The sequence below is a fragment of the Sturnus vulgaris genome, chromosome 3, assembly GCF_052056855.1.
Source record: "Sturnus vulgaris isolate bStuVul1 chromosome 3, bStuVul1.hap1, whole genome shotgun sequence".
Classification (NCBI taxonomy): Eukaryota; Metazoa; Chordata; class Aves; order Passeriformes; family Sturnidae; genus Sturnus; species Sturnus vulgaris.
In genome coordinates, this window is record NC_142245.1 from 80,496,086 (window position 1) to 80,516,455 (window position 20,370).

Here is a 20,370-nt window from a genome sequence, read left to right on the forward strand (position 1 = left end):
GTGGGGAAAAATCAGAGTAAAAATTACCTTTTATCAAATGTTTGAATTAAAAATTAGCTGGACTATTTGATAGTCTTGTTTTTGTACTTGTATTTGTTGCTATTTCAGACAAATCTGTGGAGTGGTCCAGTTTTTAATGAAGACTTATTGAAGAGATCTTTTTTCCTTGTATCACCGAATACCAGCTGTATGTTTCACATACTTATACGCCAGCATGTGAGCATTTGTTGACACTGAACTAGCCCTGTGATTGTCTGTGCTTGCTCCACTGCACAGGTTCAAGTGCTTTTAAAGTACTGGAAATATGCTGGAAGTATTCGGCCGGGCTCAGGGGCAGCAGGCGCTGCTCAACTTGTGGCTGAGCTGCCTCTGGGGAAGTGAGTAATAGAGTATGTGCCTTCCTGCCTCCGTTTTGCTCTTTATCCGGACACACAAGTCTGGCAGAGATCAGTAGGCTGGTTTCCAAGTTTTTCGTGTGGGGTGTGCAAGCGCGATGGGCTCACAACTGGGTTTCTGAAGTGCACGCTCTAGCGAGGAACCCGCCTCTGACAGCGCTGTGCGGGCAGACCCACATTCCGCTGGGGCCATCCGGACAAAGTTAAATCACCGCCGAGGGCGCGCTCCGAGCGTGGCTGCGGGGCAAAGGCCCCGTTCCTGGGGCCGTGCTGCGGAATTCCGGCGCTGGAGCTGCGCGGAGCCTCAGCGCTGCCGCTTTCAGCGCCTTCCCACCGCCGACCCCCGCCCCGGGGCCCCGTCGACGCCTGAAGGAAACTCCCGTTCGCCCTGGCCAAGCTCTGCCTCCGCCCGGCGGTTCTGGTGGGGCGGGCGGTCCGAGGGGCCGGTGCTGCTCGCGGGGCGCCCCTCTGGGTAGGGGTGAGGCGTCTCCCGTCTCCAGTGCGGGAACGCCGAGCGCCGCCGGGCTCGCCTGGCCGGCAGCCACACAAAGCGTGGCTCTCCCCTCCCTTTGTCTGCGTGGCTTTGTCTCCTCCGTCCCCTCCCCGCCGCGGGCCCCGGGACTTTCTCCCCAGCCCCCTCGCCCGCGGCCGCCGCCGTTCCCCCCTCCTTTTGTGCCACCTGCGCGCCGTGGGAACGGCCGCTCGCCCAATCCCGGTCCGGCCACGGCCGCTCCGCCGGCGCCGAGCCCGCACAGGTGCAGGCGGGCGGCGCCGAGGAGCGCGCCGTCCGCGCACGGGGCTCGTCCCGCCGCCGCCTCCCCTCGGCAGCGCTTCCCGCGGGAGGCAGGCAGGGAGGGAGCGAGCGAGGAACACGGCGAGGGAGCGGCGCGCGCCGCTCCGCATGGAGGGCGGAGAGCGCGCGCGTGGGGCGAGCGGAGAGGAGAGCGGGCGCGCGCGCGCGGGCGGGGCTCAGCGGTATAACCCTTGCGGAGCTGCCTGGGAGACCCCGGGTTTTGGGGCTGCGCCAGCGCGCGCGGCGGCGCCTCCTCCTCCTCCTCCTCCTCCTCTTCTCTTCCCTCTCCCCCCGCTCCGCTCCCGCCCGCCCTCCGCCCGCCCCCCCCGCGCGGAGTGGAAGGGGCCGGGGCTGGTGCCAGCAGCAGCAGCAGCAGCAGCGGCGTGAGCGCTCGAGCGGCCGCCATTTTACGCCAGCTCCAGCAGCAGCACTGCCCGGACACACCGCCGCGGGAGCGCGGAACGGGGGCAGCGCCTCAGCACGCCGAGCCGCGACCCGCGCCCCGAGAGACCCTTCGCACACGGCGGTTCTCCCCCCGCAGACACACACAGGTCAGGGCGGCCGGGCGGTAGCGGGGTGGAAGCGGGCCGGGTGGCAGAACGGGCTGAGGCGGCGGAGGGCGGGAGGCGCACGCTGGGGCCCTGCAGCGCTGTGGGGCCGGTGCGCTGCGCGATGGGTGGAGGAGCTGCTGGCGCTGCCTTCGTGGCCGCCGCTGTCCGGCGGGCGGGGGGTGGCCGGGCCGGTGCGCGGCCCCGGCGTGGCGGCGGCGGCCGGGGCACCACCCGAGCCGGGCCGGCGCGGGGCGCGTGGCTCCCGCCTTATTGTCCCGCCGGCCGCGCCGCTCCATTCATTGCCCGTGAGGGGCAGAGGGCGAACCGCGGCCTCGGTGCCCGGCGTGTGCGCGGGGAGCGGGGCCGCCCGGGTTCGGCGTGGCCCCGGTCACGTCGGGAGGCGGTGGGCGATGGGCAGCGGTGTTTCCTGGCTGGGAAACGAGGCCTTGCATTGTTCCGGACAGGAGCGTGGCCGGGAGGCGGCGGCGGGGCCGGGAGGCACCGCGAGCTCCCGGCCGGGTGGTGAAATCGGGCCCGGGGTGTTGCAACCCGCTCTCCGGGGGGAATAGGGTGAGAGGTGGGGAATGGCCGGGGCTCGGGGCGGGGGGGAGCCGCTCCTCCCGCGGGAGTGTGGCGGCGAGGGGGGGAAGTCGGTCACTGGAGGAAGTTGTAGGACATCTGAACGCGCGGAGCACGTGTTTCCATCGGGCTCATGGCCGCCGCCGCCGTGGGTGGGTGCGGGCTAGGAAGAGCGCTTTGTTCCTCTCGCTTGCCCGGCCGGCACCGAAGTGGAGGCGGGAAGGGATCCCGGCCGCGCCCGGGGCCTGGAGAGGCGGCGTGCGCCGAGGGACAGCGAGTCTGCAGCGGGCGGTGGAGGCGGCAGCGAATGTCAGTGACGGTATCGCGGGGCATGTGGCAGGTTTGCTTGTCCTGCCACCCCCGCTGTTGCCTTTTTGCTCCATTTCTAACTTGTTCAGAGCGTCTTGGGGAGTGTGTTAGAGAGAGGGGAGGTGAGTCAGTGTCTGTCTGGGTTGTGTAAAACCTGCAGTGAAAGCTACCCCACCCCCCCAGGCAGTGGTGTTAGGGCTTTCCTTTGTGTTAGTGCTTCTTTTGAGGAATTTCCTGCGCCTTGCAAAACTTAAAAAAAAAAAGTATCGGGGCGGTGACCTGCTATTTTTAATATTTTTTTTCCCATTACTTTCAAAGAATAGGGTAGTCTGTTGCATGTATTGTCACTTGAATTGTTCTGCCTGAAGATATATTTAGCTTAATTTTGATGCTTATTGCATTTGAACAGATATCTGGAAACATGGCTACTGAACATGTTAATGGGAATGGTACTGAAGAGCCCATGGATACTTCTGCTGCAGTTACCCATTCTGAGCATTTCCAGACATTGCTTGATGCTGGTTTACCACAGAAAGTCGCTGAAAAACTAGATGAAATTTATGTTGCAGGTAAGATCTAAGACTTGCAAAACCACACATACAATACTTTATTGAATCCTGCTGTCTTTGGGCTAAAATAGCAACTTTCTGTGGTTTCCAAAAGTATGGGAACTGCGGTCTTACCAAAATCTGAGTGCTTTAGATTCAGTATTTCAATTTAGTATAGTATCTTTCAGAGGAGAGTCCTAGGCTACTTGAGCTGAGGGAAAGGAAGAAGTATGCAGGGAACCAGAGCAACAGATGGAATAGGCAACAGATGATTTTTAGGAGGAGCAGGTGATGTGATCCTTGTGCATTTTTTGTGGTAATTGCAGGTAACTGTAAGAAACTAAAGCCTTGGTATGCATCTTCTTGTGTAAGTGATACTTCCTGATATGGTGTTTGGGCTTATGGATGCAGAAGTGTGAACAAGAAGTTATGGTGTTGATTTTTCAGATGTGGTAATAAGCTAGCATTTTTTAAACTTGATTTTTGGATTGTGGTGGTCATTTTTAGTGCTGCAGTTTATTTGTATTTATAGTCTTCTAAAAGTATACCAAGGTACCATTGCTAGGCAAGCTAAGTCAGGCTTTGATAGGTCTCATAGACTCCAGAATTCAGCTTCAGGATATTGAAATTAAACTTGGCCCAAGTAACATCTGGGTTTCACAGAAGTCAAATGAACACATAAATGTAGCAACTTTTGCTCTGAATCTTACCTCCTTTTGTTTTTAATTAAAGGATTATATACCCTTAAATATTTGACTTCAAAGGAACTACATGGCTTTTTAGGCATAGTAACTTACTTTAATCAGTAATTGATTTAGAGGTCACTGAAATGTGTTAGGGATGTTACTTTAGGTTTTGCAAAGATTACTGACCAAATATAATTAGTAATTTTTTCCTTTTCTTTAGGGTTAGTTGCACATAGTGATCTAGATGAAAGAGCTATTGAAGCTTTAAAGGAATTCAATGAAGAAGGTGCACTGGCAGTGCTTCAACAGTTTAAAGACAGTGATCTCTCACATGTTCAGGTAACGTTAAGCAGTTTACAATATAATTGTTGAGGGATAAACTCTTAGTTGTCTGGGAAGAGCTCTGAGTCTCTTCAGTCATCCATATGTGATATGTGAAGTGAACGCTGTATTAATTCAAGGTAAAATGAGATTCTGGCCTGTCATATTTTCAGAACTAAAGATTGTATCTTTTGCAGAACAAAAGTGCCTTTTTATGTGGAGTCATGAAGACATACAGGCAGAGGGAAAAACAGGGGACCAAGGTAGCAGATTCTAGCAAAGGACCAGATGAGGCAAAAATTAAGGTATGTTGGTAAAAGTAAGTTATGAGGTCTACCTGTTGTTTGTTTTTCTGAGTTGTGATAGTTTTGTTGGTTGTTTTGGAATTCTTAAAAAGGTTATTACAGATTATTTGTCATATTTGTCATTGTTGAAAGGTGTCGCTTGCAATTTTGTCTTGCACTTACTCCTTTTCAAGTAGAAAGTTAGTATATTAGTTGCTGGAGCTGAACATACAAAAGTAAAAAAGATTACACAGTCTGCACCATGTTTTACTGAGACATTTATTTCGCAGTAAAAAGTTTGTGCGTACTTGTCAGCATAGTTACCCGAGTTCAAAATGCTTAAGTTCAGCTACTGCTGATTGTTTTTTTGTGTTCTGTTTTTTTGTTGTTGTTCCACTCTGCCCCCTTAGTTCAGATTTAGAGCTGCTCCACAATAGGGAGGAGATAACATATGTCTGAAAAAACAGATTGTAATGGATTTAGGATTTAGCCCACTTCATATGACATAATGACTGGGCCTACAAATTGTACCCCAAACTGTCCTAATAAGGGGTAAATTATTTTTTGACCATATCTACTGTTAGCAAGAGACTCCTTTCTCAAGAGTTAGGCATAGAATGATTTTTTTTTTTTTTAATACTGTGATTAGCAACTTTACCAAAGCTTAAGGGAAGCAAAACTATCTAAGCATGTTTAGGTGATGTTGTAAAAAAAAAAAAAAAACCCAGAGAATCTTTCTTCTTTGACGCTTCATGTATGTAGTATAAAATAATCATTACTAATAACTATATACCCTGTAAAATTAGAAAATCTTTTTTTCTCTTGATTTTGAGGCTGGGGTGCTAATAATTTAAAAAAACTGGTAAAGCTTTTGTCACTGCCACATAAAGCAATATTATGAGGACTTGGTCTTGGTTAATAACTTCAAGTAGCATAGCTTTTACTGCTGATGGCTATAGCATTTAAAATAGCTGCAATTTTGTAGTTGTAAAATTGCTAACTCTTGACTATAATTGGGCTTGTTTAATATGCAGTTTCTTTGTATGTAGAGTTGATTTGTCTTTGTACAAAATTATTAAGAAAGACTTAATTTCTGAGGAGTTTCTCATGTGTTTGCCTAGTGAATGTCAGCTGACGTTTTAAGTTGGTAGTATGTCTGTAACTATATCTAACTCTATCTATAACCACATGCAGTGGTTCAAGTGAGGGTTAGTTGTCCTGGGATCCTGTATAAGCCCACAAGGAATTTGAAGGGGGGATGATACAAGAAAGGAAGTAGTACTACCACTTTGGTAATTGGGTACCTGTAGCAGTCTACAGTGTTCCAGGGGTGTAAGCACTTAAACATGTGTTCTTTAACTTCACACTTATGAGTAATCTCATTAAGTGCAGGGAACTCTTGTGCATAAACATCTGCAGGATTGGACATGCCAAAACAAGAAGTGGCTCAGACTAAGATCTTCCTAATTAAAGGGAAGCTCACTATTTTATTACTTGTTTTTTTTTTTTTTTAATGAAAATGAAGGAATTGGGAATACTGGATGTGAATTTCTAATTTTCTAGCAGTGTTTCTTTACCTAATAATTCTGTTAATTGTTTTGCAAGTTTCTTGTTGAAGTACTAGCAGTAGATTTGTTTGTGGGAGCTTCAAAGCAGTACAGTCTAAAAGGAATTAGAAGCATGTCTGTCTGTGAATGAAGTGCAGCTAAACTTGCTCAGTTTGTATGTGATTTTAAAATTTTAAGTTTCTTACTTGAAGGCACTGTTGGAGAGAACTGGCTACACTCTTGATGTGACTACTGGACAGAGGAAGTATGGTGGACCTCCTCCAGAGTCTGTATATTCAGGACAGCAACCTTCTGTTGGTACAGAGGTAAGAAGAAGAAGATGTTTATGCAGCTGTAGACTTGCTCATTGGAAGTACTTTTTATAAACAGTACTTTGTACGTCTGTTGTAGATATTTGTGGGCAAGATTCCGAGAGACTTGTTTGAAGATGAACTTGTTCCATTATTTGAGAAAGCTGGACCTATATGGGATCTCCGCTTAATGATGGATCCACTAACTGGTCTAAACAGAGGATATGCTTTTGTCACTTTTTGTACTAAAGAGGCAGCTCAGGAAGCTGTTAAACTGGTAAGTTTTCTTGGATTTTTTTCTTTTTTGATAAAGTACACTCTGGCTTAGAAGCAGTTGTCCTTCTGTTCCTAGTGCTTAAATGCTTAAGGTGAGATTGTCATTGTTAGATTACTTCATTAATGTCCACTAGGTGTTAAATTTATTTCCTCATTGTATATAAATATTTGCTGACTGCATTAGGGACAGGAGAAAAAAAAAGCTGATGGACTGCTGTTTGGTCCAGTTAGATAAGCCTTTATTATTAACCAAAGTTGTATTAGCAGTAGTGACTTCTGAGCTGTCTGCGTCCGAGTTTTTGAGAGCAGTGGTGTTGGAGTTGCTGTGGTACAAGAGCAGTGCTGGTCAGGGTGTCTGTGACTCCTGATGTGTTTCTGCACCAGCAGGGGGCCTGTGCTGGAAAAGTGCTTCAAAGTCACAGAATATTATAAGATACTTCAGGTGGGGAAAAAAATGTCTTTTGAGCATTGAAGGTCAGTTCTGTTTGCTGCAGCTCACAGGAAAACATCATAAATCTTGCCAGCCTAAGGAGCATTCTCTCTGTTTTATACAGAGGTATGAAATAGTGTGATGGGGTATACTCCTAATAAGCTTTTCAAGTTTTATGCATGAAGTACCTATCATTAAAAAAGAGGGTGAGAGAAACACTACCCTGATCCTTGCACAGTTCCTTTATTTTCCTAGCTAAGTGAAATTTGAATTTTTGAGCTGGCTACTGCGACGTTGATACGGCCAAGATTAGTGTGTGATATGACTTGTGGATGCTAACCATACACATTCTGGAGTGTGCTGATATTCTATTGCTATAGTAGGGGTAACATACTTTGTTTTGTAATGAAGTATAGCTTAAACTAAGGTACCTTATTGACATATAAGTCAATTGGTGGAGACAAATTAAGCTGAAAGTGGGAATTTGTTTTGAGAAAGTGCACAAATGTCTGCTAAAGCGGAAGTAGAAAACCAGTCCAATATATACTGATTAGCTTTTTAAATAAGAATAGTTGGTTTTTCCAATGTGCAGTCAGATATACTGGGGATAATGGTGTGTTCTCTTTGTACTTTATTGTCAACCTAGCTGTTATTAGTGTGTGCGAGCTCTTAAGAGTTAACTCTTAAAACTTAGCAAAACAGTGAATCAAATCACATAAGGTCTCAGAGGCATCTAGTAAATGAAAAAAAAGACAATTTTTCTTCATTTTGCTGGATTTTGCTTAAAGGCATCATGCTCTGGAAAGTCATTTGAGTCATGTTTCCAGAAAAGTAACATCAAATCCTAGCTTCAGTCTTCCACTAAACAATGCAAGAGAAGGAGCTACTTGGTGTCCCTTTATGTCTGATGTTTGATATGCAGAAGAAAAGCACACTGTGTTCTGCTTGTCAGTTAAATAGCCGCTGAGGGTAATAGCTGAGAAGTGTTGCAGTTGATGGAGCAGTCTTTCAACTTTTATGCTAAACTCTTAGAAAGTAGGTTTAGTCTTAAATTGGAATCTGTGATATTTGTCAGGTTTTTTTTGGAGTGATTCCAACCATAGTTGACTGGCTAGTTTGGTGTATAAGTTTACCAAGTTATCTAGAAGTTGTTTGCCAGGAGTATTAGCAAATTGTGGCTGTTGAGCTCAGTTGAAAATTTTAAGTCTATAACTTGTATTAGTTACACATGCATGGGAGATAATGCTGAAAGACCTCTTCAAAACACTGAACACTTGGTCCTAGCCATTTTCATAACCTATTATTTTAACAGGTGGTGTTCTTTTTGATACTGCCTATAAAAAAAGAGATTAAAAGTCCCTGCATTGCCTATAGGCTTTTAAGTAATAAGAGACAGTATGTTTTTGTCAATACCCAATCTGTAGTAGAAGATGAACTGACCTGTCTTCAGGCTCTTGGAGTTGGTATAACATACTTGCATACAATTCGTGTTTGTGTGACTGCTGTATGTATCTTCCACAGTCTGTAAGTCAGCTTCATGTAAAACTGAGCTAAAATATCTGGATACACTTCATGCTGACTTAATTTGTTAACAAGAAGAAGTCTTGCAGTTTAAAAGGTTGCAGTCTTGATTTTGTTTATGCATATGCATTTTTAAGCCACTTATAAGTAATTACTCTTCATATCTGTAATTCTTCTCAGTATCAGACCATAGTATCACTCTGTTTTTGTCTTAAGCACAGCCAGAACTATTTTAAACACAATTTAGGGAATTCTCTCCTTTTTATATGACCAGTATTTAATTCAGTGTGGTTAACCCTTTGCTAGTTAAGTAGAAATGGTATCTCAGATGTTCACACAAATATTGGCTATGAAAGTATGATTTTTTATTTTTTTTTTTTAAATCTCAGTAATTTTTTCTCTGTTAACATGTTTACTTGACACTGTTTAGGAATTGCAACTCTAGCTGTGTTCTTTTGCACTCTGTATCAATTCTCCTTCCTATTTCATAAGAGGTTGCTAGAGTAAAGTTTTTCAAGAGATTTCTGTGTGAGTAAGATCGCTGTAGATATCTACAGAATAAAAACTGGAGGTGAGGCTTGTAGGAAAACACTGAAAACTATTGAAGCATTCAGTATATTTTTGACTAGAACAGATGTAAACTTGATCAGAGTGGAGGTACCGGTGAGTTAAGCAGTTTGCCAGCTATGCATAGAGGTACAACTTGCCATTTGCTCCTAATAAACTAAAATTGGTAGTTAAAATTTAAGTCAGTAAAGTGAAAAGACAGACCTGCATATTTTGACTTGTTAGTAAGTTTTTACATAAATCAATGAGAAAAAACCAAAACTATTACATTGTCTAGAGGGTGGCAATCTCTGCTGCTGACTTCAGACACAGATTCCATGGTGACAGGAGGGGGAAGCAGTATGCTGACATAGCTACTTTGGTAGCCTGACTGTTTTGGCACTTTACCCAGATCATGATCTGAACCTTTTTATGTCTAATCTGAGTTTGCAGATGGTATGCAAACTATTTACCTAAAAAACACCAACTCAATCGTCAAGAGCACCTTACTGAAGACTGTTTTCTCTGTGTAAAGAGAAACACGCAGTGAAAAATAGCAGTTAATACATTGTAGGATGAAAAAAAAACTTCTAGAAACTGTGAGTGGAGCTGCAATATGAAAGAAAATATTAATTTTACTTTGTTTGTTAATTTGACTCTCATACAACATACTGAGTTGTATGAGAGACTCTTCTAGGATTAGATATGTAGCCAAACTTTGGTGTTAGACGTCAGCAGGAACAGATGGATGCTACTTTTTATTATCCATATAGAATAGAGTATTTCATTTGGAAGGGACCTGCAACGATCATCTAGTCCATCTGCCTGACCCTTTCATGACTGACCAAAATTGTTGCTGTCATCTTGATCATCAACGGCGTCCAGATGCCTCTCTTAGATGGTGACAACTTTGGGGCATTGACCACGTTTCTGGGAAGCTGTTCCAGTGTTTGAGCACCCTCTCAGTAAAAAAGTTCCCTAATGCAAGGAAATGTTTCTTAGTGTACAGTAAAGAACCACTTTCCCAGGCTAATAAACTGTCAGCTTCTTTAAAGGTTCTTCTTTAGAAGACTTCTTTTTTTTTTTAGCTGCTATAATCTGTCTCTTCATTAATGTGTATGTTTATTAGTGACGATAATATAGGTACAGTCTTCCTATGCAGCTGGTGCAGCTCCTCCTGCAGTTTCCTACTTTAAAATCAACTATTCCTCTGCCACGTGGGCAGTGGATATGAAGATAGAAGTCCTTTGTTGTCTCCTGCTATGTTTTGAGATATAATTAGTTGTGAAGATGTCACTTGGCGTCCTTTTCACATGTACAGTTCTCCATTTTGCTCACTTCTGGTGCAGTTACCTAGCTTAGAAAATTTTCAGTGGTGGAGTTTTTGTTTGCCCAAGATAAATATAAATAAACACCTTCCCCCAGATTTTATTGCACAAAAAGCATGATGGGGTGGAGGATAACTGGCTTATGTAGTAAGATATACCATCAATCACAGAATAAGTCATAGAACAAGTAGCTAGATGGAATTTTAAAAATCTGTCCCGCTACTTGGCAATAAGATGTTGACCACAAAATTCATTTTCTTAGCTAAAGAACTGTCTCTTGCACTGCTTCCCATTTTAAGTGGGTTGATATACCAGCAGTTGTCCTCTCTGCTGCTTATTTTGATGATGCATGTCTGTGTCTGCGTCTCAATGAAAGGCATTTTTTGATTTTTTTTTTTTCCCCTCAACAGCTGTCTACAGTAATAATTTTTCTTTTTCCCCTTAAACTGCTGACTTGTTCAGGGTATCTTACAGATGTTATGGGGGAAGCATTTTAACAGAAGTCTTAGAATTTCAAGTCATTAGAAAGTTGTTCTTGCTGTTTACTATCTTTGCATATGTAATGTTTATGCTTTGGAAAGTATTTGCCAATTGCTCTTGAACATTTTGTGGAGAAGACCTGATCACGACTCTCTTCGTTTTGTTAACTGTGGGACTTCTGAAGGGAATCCAATGTTAATTGCAACTCATATCTTGTATTACACACAGATCAAGAATTTATAGCTACAGCCTATACAAGAATTTGCATTTTTTTCTGCTTGATGATTGTGAAGGGAGAAGCCTTACTCTTGGCTTGTATGGTTTTGTATGAAAAAGTCTCTAAAGATAAAAGTCTCGAGAGACTTGAACAAGGTGCGAAGAATAATTGTTGGCTGAAATTTTGGGAATACCTTAGAAAACATGGATATACTTCAGAGTAGTTGAATATGCATTGTAAAAATGCGTTAAGCTTCAAAAATTTAATATCTTGATCAATTCTGAGTTTTCCGAAGTTAAATATTTGGTATGCTGCTTTTGAAAGGGAGTGAAAGTAATTTGTAACTGATGATTGTCCAATCACTTGTTTCTTGCAGTACAACAACCATGAAATTCGTTCTGGAAAACACATTGGTGTATGCATTTCTGTTGCCAATAATAGGCTTTTTGTTGGCTCTATTCCTAAGAGTAAAACCAAGGAGCAAATTGTTGAAGAATTCAGCAAAGTAACAGGTAAGTTAGTAACTAGATTTTGTAGAGCTGGAAAGTGTTAAATGTGTTCAGTGATGAGCTTTCTTTTGGCTTATAGTTGAATGATGATGAAACCAAACTGAGACCACTCAGCATTTTTCTCAACATTATGTGTTGGGGTTTGTTTGGGTTTTTTAAAACTGTTGTTTTGCTGAGGGCTGAGGTATTTGTAGTTAGACTAGATGGATGGTTCTAAGTTCTACGTGTAGAGTAAGTGTGTAGTGTTTAAAAAACCTGTTCAAAGAAATTTGAATTAAAAGTTTCAAAATTCGAATGCTACTGGACGTTCTAAAACTTCTCAAGGCAAAACTGAAGCAAGCTGAAGAATGTAGGTGGTTCTGTGCTTTATAATTCCTAAATTTTAAGGATCTCTCTTTGATAACATTTGAACCTGCAAAGGTACTGTTTGATGACTTTCTCTGTTACTGAATGATAGACTTCAGGTTCTTTGGGGCAATAAACTTTTTTGGTATTGAAGTCATGCAACTTTTATCTCATGTTGTTCAGACATTATGGAAAAAACACAAACTGATAAATGTTGCAGCTTAGGGGTTTAAGAGGAGAATTGACAAAGCAAAACTTCTGGCTGCCCCTAACTCTTCTCCATTCAGTTAGAGAAAGGGTATTCTTCCATAGCTGCAGAGATAACCCGCATTTCATAATGCAAATCAATGTAGTGAAAGCATAACAAATAAATACTTTATTTAATTTCAGAGGGTCTTACAGATGTCATATTGTATCATCAGCCTGATGACAAGAAAAAGAACCGGGGTTTCTGCTTTCTTGAATATGAAGATCACAAAACTGCTGCTCAGGCCAGACGTAGGTTAATGAGCGGCAAAGTGAAAGTCTGGGGAAATGTTGTTACAGTGGAATGGGCTGACCCTATAGAAGACCCAGATCCTGAAGTCATGGCAAAGGTAATGAAGCTATAAGGAGACCATAGTACATTTAAAGTGCGTTGTTCCAAATTAGGTATTTCCTGGCATTAGCCTAAAATTAAATAACATCTTTCAGCCTTCTTGACAGTGATGTTGTAGGTGTGATGATGAAAAATGAATATACCTCAGAAATTACGTGTATATGGCCTTACATTATTTTGTGTTCCCTAGGCTGAATAATGAATGTAATTCTTGCCAAAATGACACATAGGCTGACGTAGTTAATTTTTTACCTGGAAGTGATGGTGTTGACTCCTCAAGTTAAAATGGTTTTGTACTCTAGTATTTGGACGGACAGAAATAGAGAGAACATTACAGAACAAGCTTTAATTCTTTTTAAGTCGGGAATGTATCACTTCAGTATTAGAACATGCCAGTGTTCAAGTGTACACAAATGTATTTTCAAAGTTGCTATGAGCAGTTACTTTTGAGAAGACAGGCAATTAACTTGTATTTGAAACTCGGTAGTTACTTTAAATTTGGGAGAGTTAATTCCTTTTTATATCTAGACTGGCAGTGTTTTGGACTTTAAATATTGAGGTGAAGCTGAAGTCTGGACTGTTAACATTTTGAAGTACATTGTAGCAGTTGTTTTATATATGTGCGTGGTATCTTGCCCGAAACAAACTACCTGATTTTTTTTTTTTCCCCGCCCCCGTTAGATATTGCCCGACCCTGTCTTTTTCAGTTGTGTTGTGTAGCTGAGTTGTTTAATGGAAACTCCTAGCTAGCCCATATCCTTATCTCTTTCTCTTTGCTTGCTTTTCGTCTGTGCTTTTACTCTCATCTGAGACACGTCACTTGCTGGAGTCCTACTTTGATGGACCTAGTAAGATAGCTTGGCTGGGATCTCCTCTTTGGTGAGCCATAAGGGAAAAGGGTTGGGGTGGGGGCTCATTTTAGGGAAAAAGCTGCTTTTGTAATACAGATATTACAGAAGCTTTTGGACTATCTTGTCTGCAGACTTTATTTTTCTTGCCCAGCATGATAGCCTGTCAGCAGCAGGGAAAGAGTCTTGCAGGTCAAATCTGTGGAAGGTGGCACTTCCTAAATATGACAGCCTATATGTTTAGTTTCTTGGCTCAAAAGAGAAGAGACCTAACCCACCAAACTGTTAAAATAAATAAGCAGGAATTTCTGCTGATATAACAAAATAGATGGAAAGGAAATGATAGGGGACATAGTGAAGCATCTCTCCTAACTAAGTTTACAGGTGTGCAGAGTGAAAGGCTAAAGAAATTAAAGCTTGATTATGGTTTGCCCCATTTACTGTACATTTTTAAAAATATGTAAATAACTTCTATTGTTTTGTACTTGAAATGGGATATAAAAAGAGAAGAAACATGGAAATAAAGGAAAGAAATGTGGAAAACATGGAGAAAATCAGCATGCATCTTGCATGCATCTAGTGCCACATGCCAAAGATAGGACATGAAACTTGGGTTGAAGATACACAGAAGAGTGAGGCTCTATGAATAAGAATGCTGAAAAAGTAGAGAATATCTTGCTTGTGTCTGAAGACAGAAACTGTGATGATCATTGGTGTCTGACCTTCCTCACTGGTTGTGTCCCTTAGTTTATTCTTGGAACAAGGAAAAGTCTCTACTCCAGTCTTTTTTGGCCACCTGCTGTATCTGTGCAGAAGCTGACTGTATCTGGCCCTTGTCTAAGTGTAAGGTTTGCTTTCTGTTCTTCATCTTTCTCCTAAGAGAAAGAGCAGCAGAGCTGCTACTGCAGTCAGTAATCTCCTGGGTGTGAGCTGCAGGTTGGCTGCCATTGCTTCTGACTACTGTCAGTCCAGAGCAAAGGGAAAGCGACCCATGTCATCTTGCACATTGCTATGGTAGAAGGCTGTGGAGGAAACTGACTAAGAGAAGTAGATTGTTTTTATCAGAATAATCATCTGATCATCAGTTTTCTTGTCAAAACCGCTAGAAGAGCAAGTCCACAAGGACAAGCTATAAGGAAGACAAATTCACATATGTAGGCAGAAGGTGAGCAGTGTTCTAAATCTTTCAGAAGCGGCATGTCGCTTCATAAAATTTATGGACATCTACTAATTTAAATTTCTGAAAAGTCTACTCGAGTCTTTTTTTCCTTTGTCCTTCTGTTAAAATGTTGTGGAGAGTACTGTATGAGTAAATACTTATCATTTAAATGGACTGTTACCTTAAATACAATGTAGCTTGAGCATGATGAGGGGTGAAGCTAGATTCTCAAGCTAGATGGATGTGCTACAGGAGATTAGTGCTTGTACTAACAGATCAGAGTATAATTAGTTAAGGTATTGACTTGTGGTCCAAAGCGAACTTTTTTCCAACTTCACAAGCAGCTGTGTTGATAGTTTAATTTCTCTTACGTGTCATTGTGCTGCCTATTACACCTGTAGTCTAGCTAAATTTATTAATGTTTTACTTGATTTCTGTAGGATGGCTGAGGCTGCAGAGGACGTTCTGGAGTGGCAGGTTAAGCAGCTAAATAAACTCTTATGCTTGTGGCTGTCTGGCAGATTACAGGACAAGAGACAGGGCTAGTAACCCTTGGAGAATGTGGCCTGAAGTGTTTGTGCTGTAGGTAAGAGGAGGAAGAGGTGCAGATACCAGAAGTTTTGGGATAGTCTAATCTTAAGTAATTCTTTAAATGTGAGTTCCGCCTTCAAAACAAAATACTGGTGCTGGGTATATTTCTTGTTAGGAGTATTTATGGATTTTCAGTGTAATAATGTGTGAGCTTTAATGAAGAGGACTTCTATTTTTTCTCTTCCCTCTCTTTTTAGCAGGCTTAAGTGAAGTAAAAATGGGTTCATCTTCTCTCAACCTATGCTTTAACCTGCCTAATAGCTTTTACATCATCTTTGACTCATTCAGTTACACTTCTAATCAGTAACATGAGCAAAGGTGTTTAAAAATTTCAGTTAGAGATAAATGGATTTGTCACACTGGGAAAATTTAAACTAGTTGCTTTTTTATTTCTTTAAAAATACTATTAGTGCATCTTTTAAAAAATAGTGATTATTCTGTCTGGTTTTTAATCATGTCTGTCATCATGGATTTATTAGGCTACTTCGGGTTCCTTGTGAGGTTCTAGTTTTCATTCTTTTCTAAAGAACAAGCATATGGAACATTTGTTTAAAAGTTAGTGGTTTTCAAACCCATTGATTGCATCACAAAAATTTTCTGTAATTCATTTCCATGGAATAAGGTTAAGGCAGCAGTTAGGATATTTTAGTAAAAGTGGTTATTATGTATGGGTTACAATAAATAAAGATTGCTCTTACCATCAAGGCACGTAGGAGAAGCTTAATTCATAATAGGAAACAACATTCCTTGTGGAGTTGACTGTGACTTTTATGATCTCCTGAGAATCAGCAGGAGTAACTATTGCCAAAGTCTGCAGTTGACACATTGAGTTAGCATTATGGTCTGTAGTATCCCTTCTTCCAAATTCTGCATCCTATCCTAGTTCAGCTGTTGAGTGAGACAGATTAATGGAAGTCTGTCCTGGTGGTTTTTTTGTAACTTAATTACATAGCAGTTCTTCCGACAGGGGTGTCTGGGTTTATTGAATTCCTGTATGTGGTAGGAGTAGAGTACAGCTCTGCTGCAGATATCGAAGCATGCTTTCCTTGGTCCTTTCACACCTTGTGTGATTTGTGTTGACCTTCAGGGTCAGGAGTCAGTGGTGCCATGTGTACAGTGTTCATGCGATGTCATCAACTAATTTGAAACCAGGAGGAGCGGAGGGGATGTAAGCAGAAGTTGCAGGTCTTGCAGCTGATTGGCAGCTGCATTGTAGGCAGGTAAGACTGATCATTCCTTGGCACTAGGAGGTGATTAAACTGTCAGGGCATGGTGCCAGCATGTGGAAGGAGCTCTTCTCGACAAGTTGAAGAGTCTTGTAAGTTGTGAGAACACATGGATGACATCATGTAAACATACTCATGTCCAGTCATTGAGTGCAGCCCTGGCATGGACACAAGGATGAATCTTTCAATACTGTTAGGTCACTAATAGGTGATTCCTGGTTTCCAGTATATGTTGTCTGCTATGTTAAGTAAGGGTTTATTTTGAGCCTTTGTCAGACTGCTCTAGATTTTCCTTTATCTTATGCAGTTGGTGATTGATGAAACTTTATATTGATGATTTAGTCCATGTCAGGCAGTCAACAATTGTATGATTACCTGCCTTTCTGATTTTAGAAGCTACGGAGCCGTCTTGGTGTAGCTTAAAGTTGTATTGTGTGCTTTAGCGAGCCGGGGGAGGGAATAAACTTAGAGTTATTTGGGGGTGACTCTTTCTCAAGGGAACGGCACAGTTTGACTTCTGAGAAAGTTGAAGGGTGACTGGCCAGTGTCAGCCTTAGTATCCGCCTCTGTCTGCAGTTCTGTGTTGTAGCAATGGCTTCAGGTCACTGAGTGTCCCTCAGGCAAGCACAGTGCTGACATTAAGTGGTTTTGTTGTAGCTATAGCATGGGAACCACAAGTTAAGCAGCTTGAAAGCTGCAGGCCTGTCACCTCTGACCTAGATATTACAGTGATGACTGTTCTGCAAATAACTAAGCAAACGCCTGTCTAAACAATTAAATGTTTTGATAAGTTAATTGTTCTGTGTGCAACCAATTCTGGTTACCTTCTCTCAAGTTTAATAGTGTTCTGGTTTGAAGATAACTGCTGCTAGGATCTTTTTAAACACTAACGCAAATTGGATTGACTTCCAGGATACTAATATTTCTGTAATCATGTTTGATAACAGATTAAATATTTCTGTCAGGGAATTTTGATGCTAACTCATGCTCTGTGACTATTGAAATGTACATATTCATATATTTGTATATAAAATGCTGTACAGAAAATGATATGTTTTTTCAGTACTGCCAATAGCAGTAACTTGCAAAGCTTCATTTTGTGTTTTGAAATTAGATCATACTCCTAAGTATTTTTTTTTTGATCCTTCTTAGGTGAAAGTTTTGTTTGTACGCAATCTTGCCAATACTGTAACAGAGGAGATTCTAGAAAAGGCCTTCAGTCAATTTGGAAAGCTAGAACGAGTGAAAAAGCTAAAAGATTATGCTTTCATTCATTTTGATGAACGGGATGGTGCTGTAAAGGTAAGCGAAGAGGACTGTAACTGCATGTATGTTATAAGTAGTGTTGTTATAAGCTGTACACTTCTTCAAACTTGAGTAAAAGCTTTGTCTGGAGAAACGGTAACACATTGTCACTGGTAACTTTGTCCTCTCTGGGATGATCCTCTCCTAGGATGATGCAATTCTAGCTTGAAAAGTGGATCTTAAATGCACCTATCCTAAGTAATTCTGCAGACGAGCTTTTAAGATAATAATGTTGTTACCATTTGAAACTCAAGTGCCAAAAGTTGAATGACTCTTCTAACCAAATTATTGGTAGAAATCTAAAGCAATTTTTCTAGGGCAGGTGATAAAAACTTAGGTAATGATTTTATTTATTTTCCCAGGAATAAACACTTTTTTAATGAGGGGTGCTTGACAGTTTAGTAATTGTCATTCCTGGATTTTGCTAGCCCAGTCTTGCTGTCATGTGTTGTTAAGGAAGGGAAAGTGTACTTTTCCTGCCTGTAGTGTATCTATTTTTTTTATGTTCTGTGGGTGGATGCAGGATACAGGGGGATTCAGTTTTTCTTACATATCCATATGTCTTAAGCAGATGCTCGGGAAGATGATGGGAAGAGTCTTAGTAAGATATATATCCTGTCAGGGCTTAGCTATGTAGAGTCCCTAAAAGTTGTAGAATCTTTAGGATTCCTCTGCTTAAAATTAACTTCTAGTAATAATAACTGTTGCCCATGGGAATTGTACATGGCAGGGAGGGTAGGGGAGGAGTTGATGGTTTGCTGTTTGTTTTGCATTATTTTGAGGAGAGGGTTGTGGGAAGGTGGTGGTGTGGATTTGGGGAGGAGTTGGGATTTTTTTGTGGTTGGTTGGTTGGTGTTTTCTTTGTGATCAGAATGGCTCTTTAATTTTGCTTCTGGATGAAAAAGAAAGTGGTATTTATTACAAGTAAAATAAAGGAATAGCAGAATATATTGAGCTCTAGTTTTAGTACTGTTTGCATGTGTGCTGACATTAGGAGTTTATTAATGGATTACAAAATGTGCACTTTCAGAGGACAGTTCTATCACTTCATTAATTGTAACAGCTTGCAAAGATTGAAGCCTGTTTTCAGTTTTGAGGGGAAGATTTCTAAAGTGATACATGAAGTCCTGGGTTTGACAGCCAAGTTCAGAAGAGATGCATAACTGGAACCCATAATACTGTGCTAAGTTTTTTTAGCTTTGTATTGTTACTTTAGCTCTGGATAACAAATTTTAAAATGTATCCTCTAAAAGATAGAACAAAATTAATAACTTTAGATATGCTTGGAAGTATATTTAAAGTCTGGTTAATTCCTTCAGGCAATGGAAGAAATGAATGGCAAAGATTTAGAGGGAGAAAACATTGAAATTGTTTTTGCTAAGCCACCAGATCAAAAAAGGAAAGAACGGAAAGCTCAGAGACAAGCGGCTAAAAATCAGATGTAAGTGTAAATGCATGTAGTTATGTTGTATTGCTTCTGAAAGATGTGTACAATCCTGTAAAATTAGAACGTCTGGGTATTTTAGTAGATCTGCTGTAGTGTATACAGGTTTTCTGGCTTCTGTGAAAAATGTTGGATTCATTTTTGTTTGCACAAAAAATCTAATAGTGGTGTTTAGTGATAATTTAGGTGCTCTGCTTATTGAGTGTGAGAGCACTGGAGGAACTGTCTGAAGGTAATGAAACATGCATACTTCTCACGTTTTATTCTAAATTTCCCTGTATTTCTGCAGTGACGTCGTATGGATGAATTTAGCATTGTGTTCCTCTCAGCAGGAACTGAGTAGTATTGATATAGCACCCCCTCTTTAGTGTACCCACTGAAAGGACGATCCTGATATTCTTTCTTGCCACTTGCAGAAGATACATCTGCCCATGAAGCTCATGAACTCATACTGATAGAGATCTTGCACTAGTAAATGCTGAACATGGTTAAAAACAAAACAAAAAAAGCAGTTTCTTGCTGGTGTGTTCTGCTTAATTTTCTCATGTGTTTTTCTTCTTGGATATCTTGCTGCTTTCTTAACCATATTCCCTCCCCCACCTTACTTCCAAAAATAACTTGGAAGTGCTGTTGTGCAGCATCCAAGAAGATGGAATAGTGAGGTTGCAAGATTAATAGAGCTCTCCACATGGTGACCTACTGTACACATGGAATTGGTTAAGTTTACCCTGCTTATAGTTCTCGTAACTTTATTAGCCCTTTTGTTCTTCCATGGGCATCTGGTGTTACTGTAATAAGTGAATTTCTTGTTTTTTCTTTAGCTTCTCTTCTGTGCCTTTCAGGCCTTTTCTGTCGTGCTTAAATCTTTTGCTGATACAGCTGTACTTCTTGCAGTGTATTCTGCATCTTGGCAATGCCACCATAAATACCTGTTCATTTAATTAAAATATAGAAGGTTGCTGAAAGTGGCAGTTTGCCTCTCAACATGGCAGTTGTCATGTTTAGAACAACATGGTTGTGTTGTCTCTGACTGGAGATAAGCTTTCTCACATTGGATTTGAGTAATCACAAAAAAACCATCTCACTGCAGTATACACACAGATTTGTTAACTCAGTATTCAAAATCTAATAATGGCCTGTTTCCGGTGATGAAAAGGAAGATTTTTTTTTTTTTAAATGCACTTGAATGGGTTATAATGCTGTGTATTTTCTGCTCCCCACCA

The 20,370-nt window shown here is 41.5% G+C and overlaps 1 protein-coding gene across 3 annotated transcripts in view; it reads left to right on the forward strand.

Moving 5' to 3' along the window:
* Positions 1 to 1,434: 1,434 nt before the first annotated feature.
* The window catches only part of SYNCRIP (synaptotagmin binding cytoplasmic RNA interacting protein), a 24,899-nt gene continuing 5,963 nt past the window's right edge, over positions 1,435 to 20,370 (forward strand). For 2 of the 3 annotated variants that reach the window (XM_014877817.2, XM_014877819.2), the window contains exons 1-10: positions 1,438 to 1,739; positions 3,037 to 3,196; positions 4,082 to 4,200; positions 4,380 to 4,487; positions 6,226 to 6,339; positions 6,425 to 6,601; positions 11,499 to 11,634; positions 12,367 to 12,572; positions 17,551 to 17,700; positions 19,023 to 19,144. In XM_014877817.2, the coding sequence (XP_014733303.1) occupies positions 3,049 to 3,196; positions 4,082 to 4,200; positions 4,380 to 4,487; positions 6,226 to 6,339; positions 6,425 to 6,601; positions 11,499 to 11,634; positions 12,367 to 12,572; positions 17,551 to 17,700; positions 19,023 to 19,144 (1,280 nt within the window). In that variant the 5' untranslated portion in view covers positions 1,438 to 1,739; positions 3,037 to 3,048. Of the gene's footprint in view, positions 1,740 to 3,036; positions 3,197 to 4,081; positions 4,201 to 4,379; positions 4,488 to 6,225; positions 6,340 to 6,424; positions 6,602 to 11,498; positions 11,635 to 12,366; positions 12,573 to 17,550; positions 17,701 to 19,022; positions 19,145 to 20,370 lie in introns of all 3 variants that reach the window. The other variant, XM_014877815.2, reaches the window with a different exon arrangement.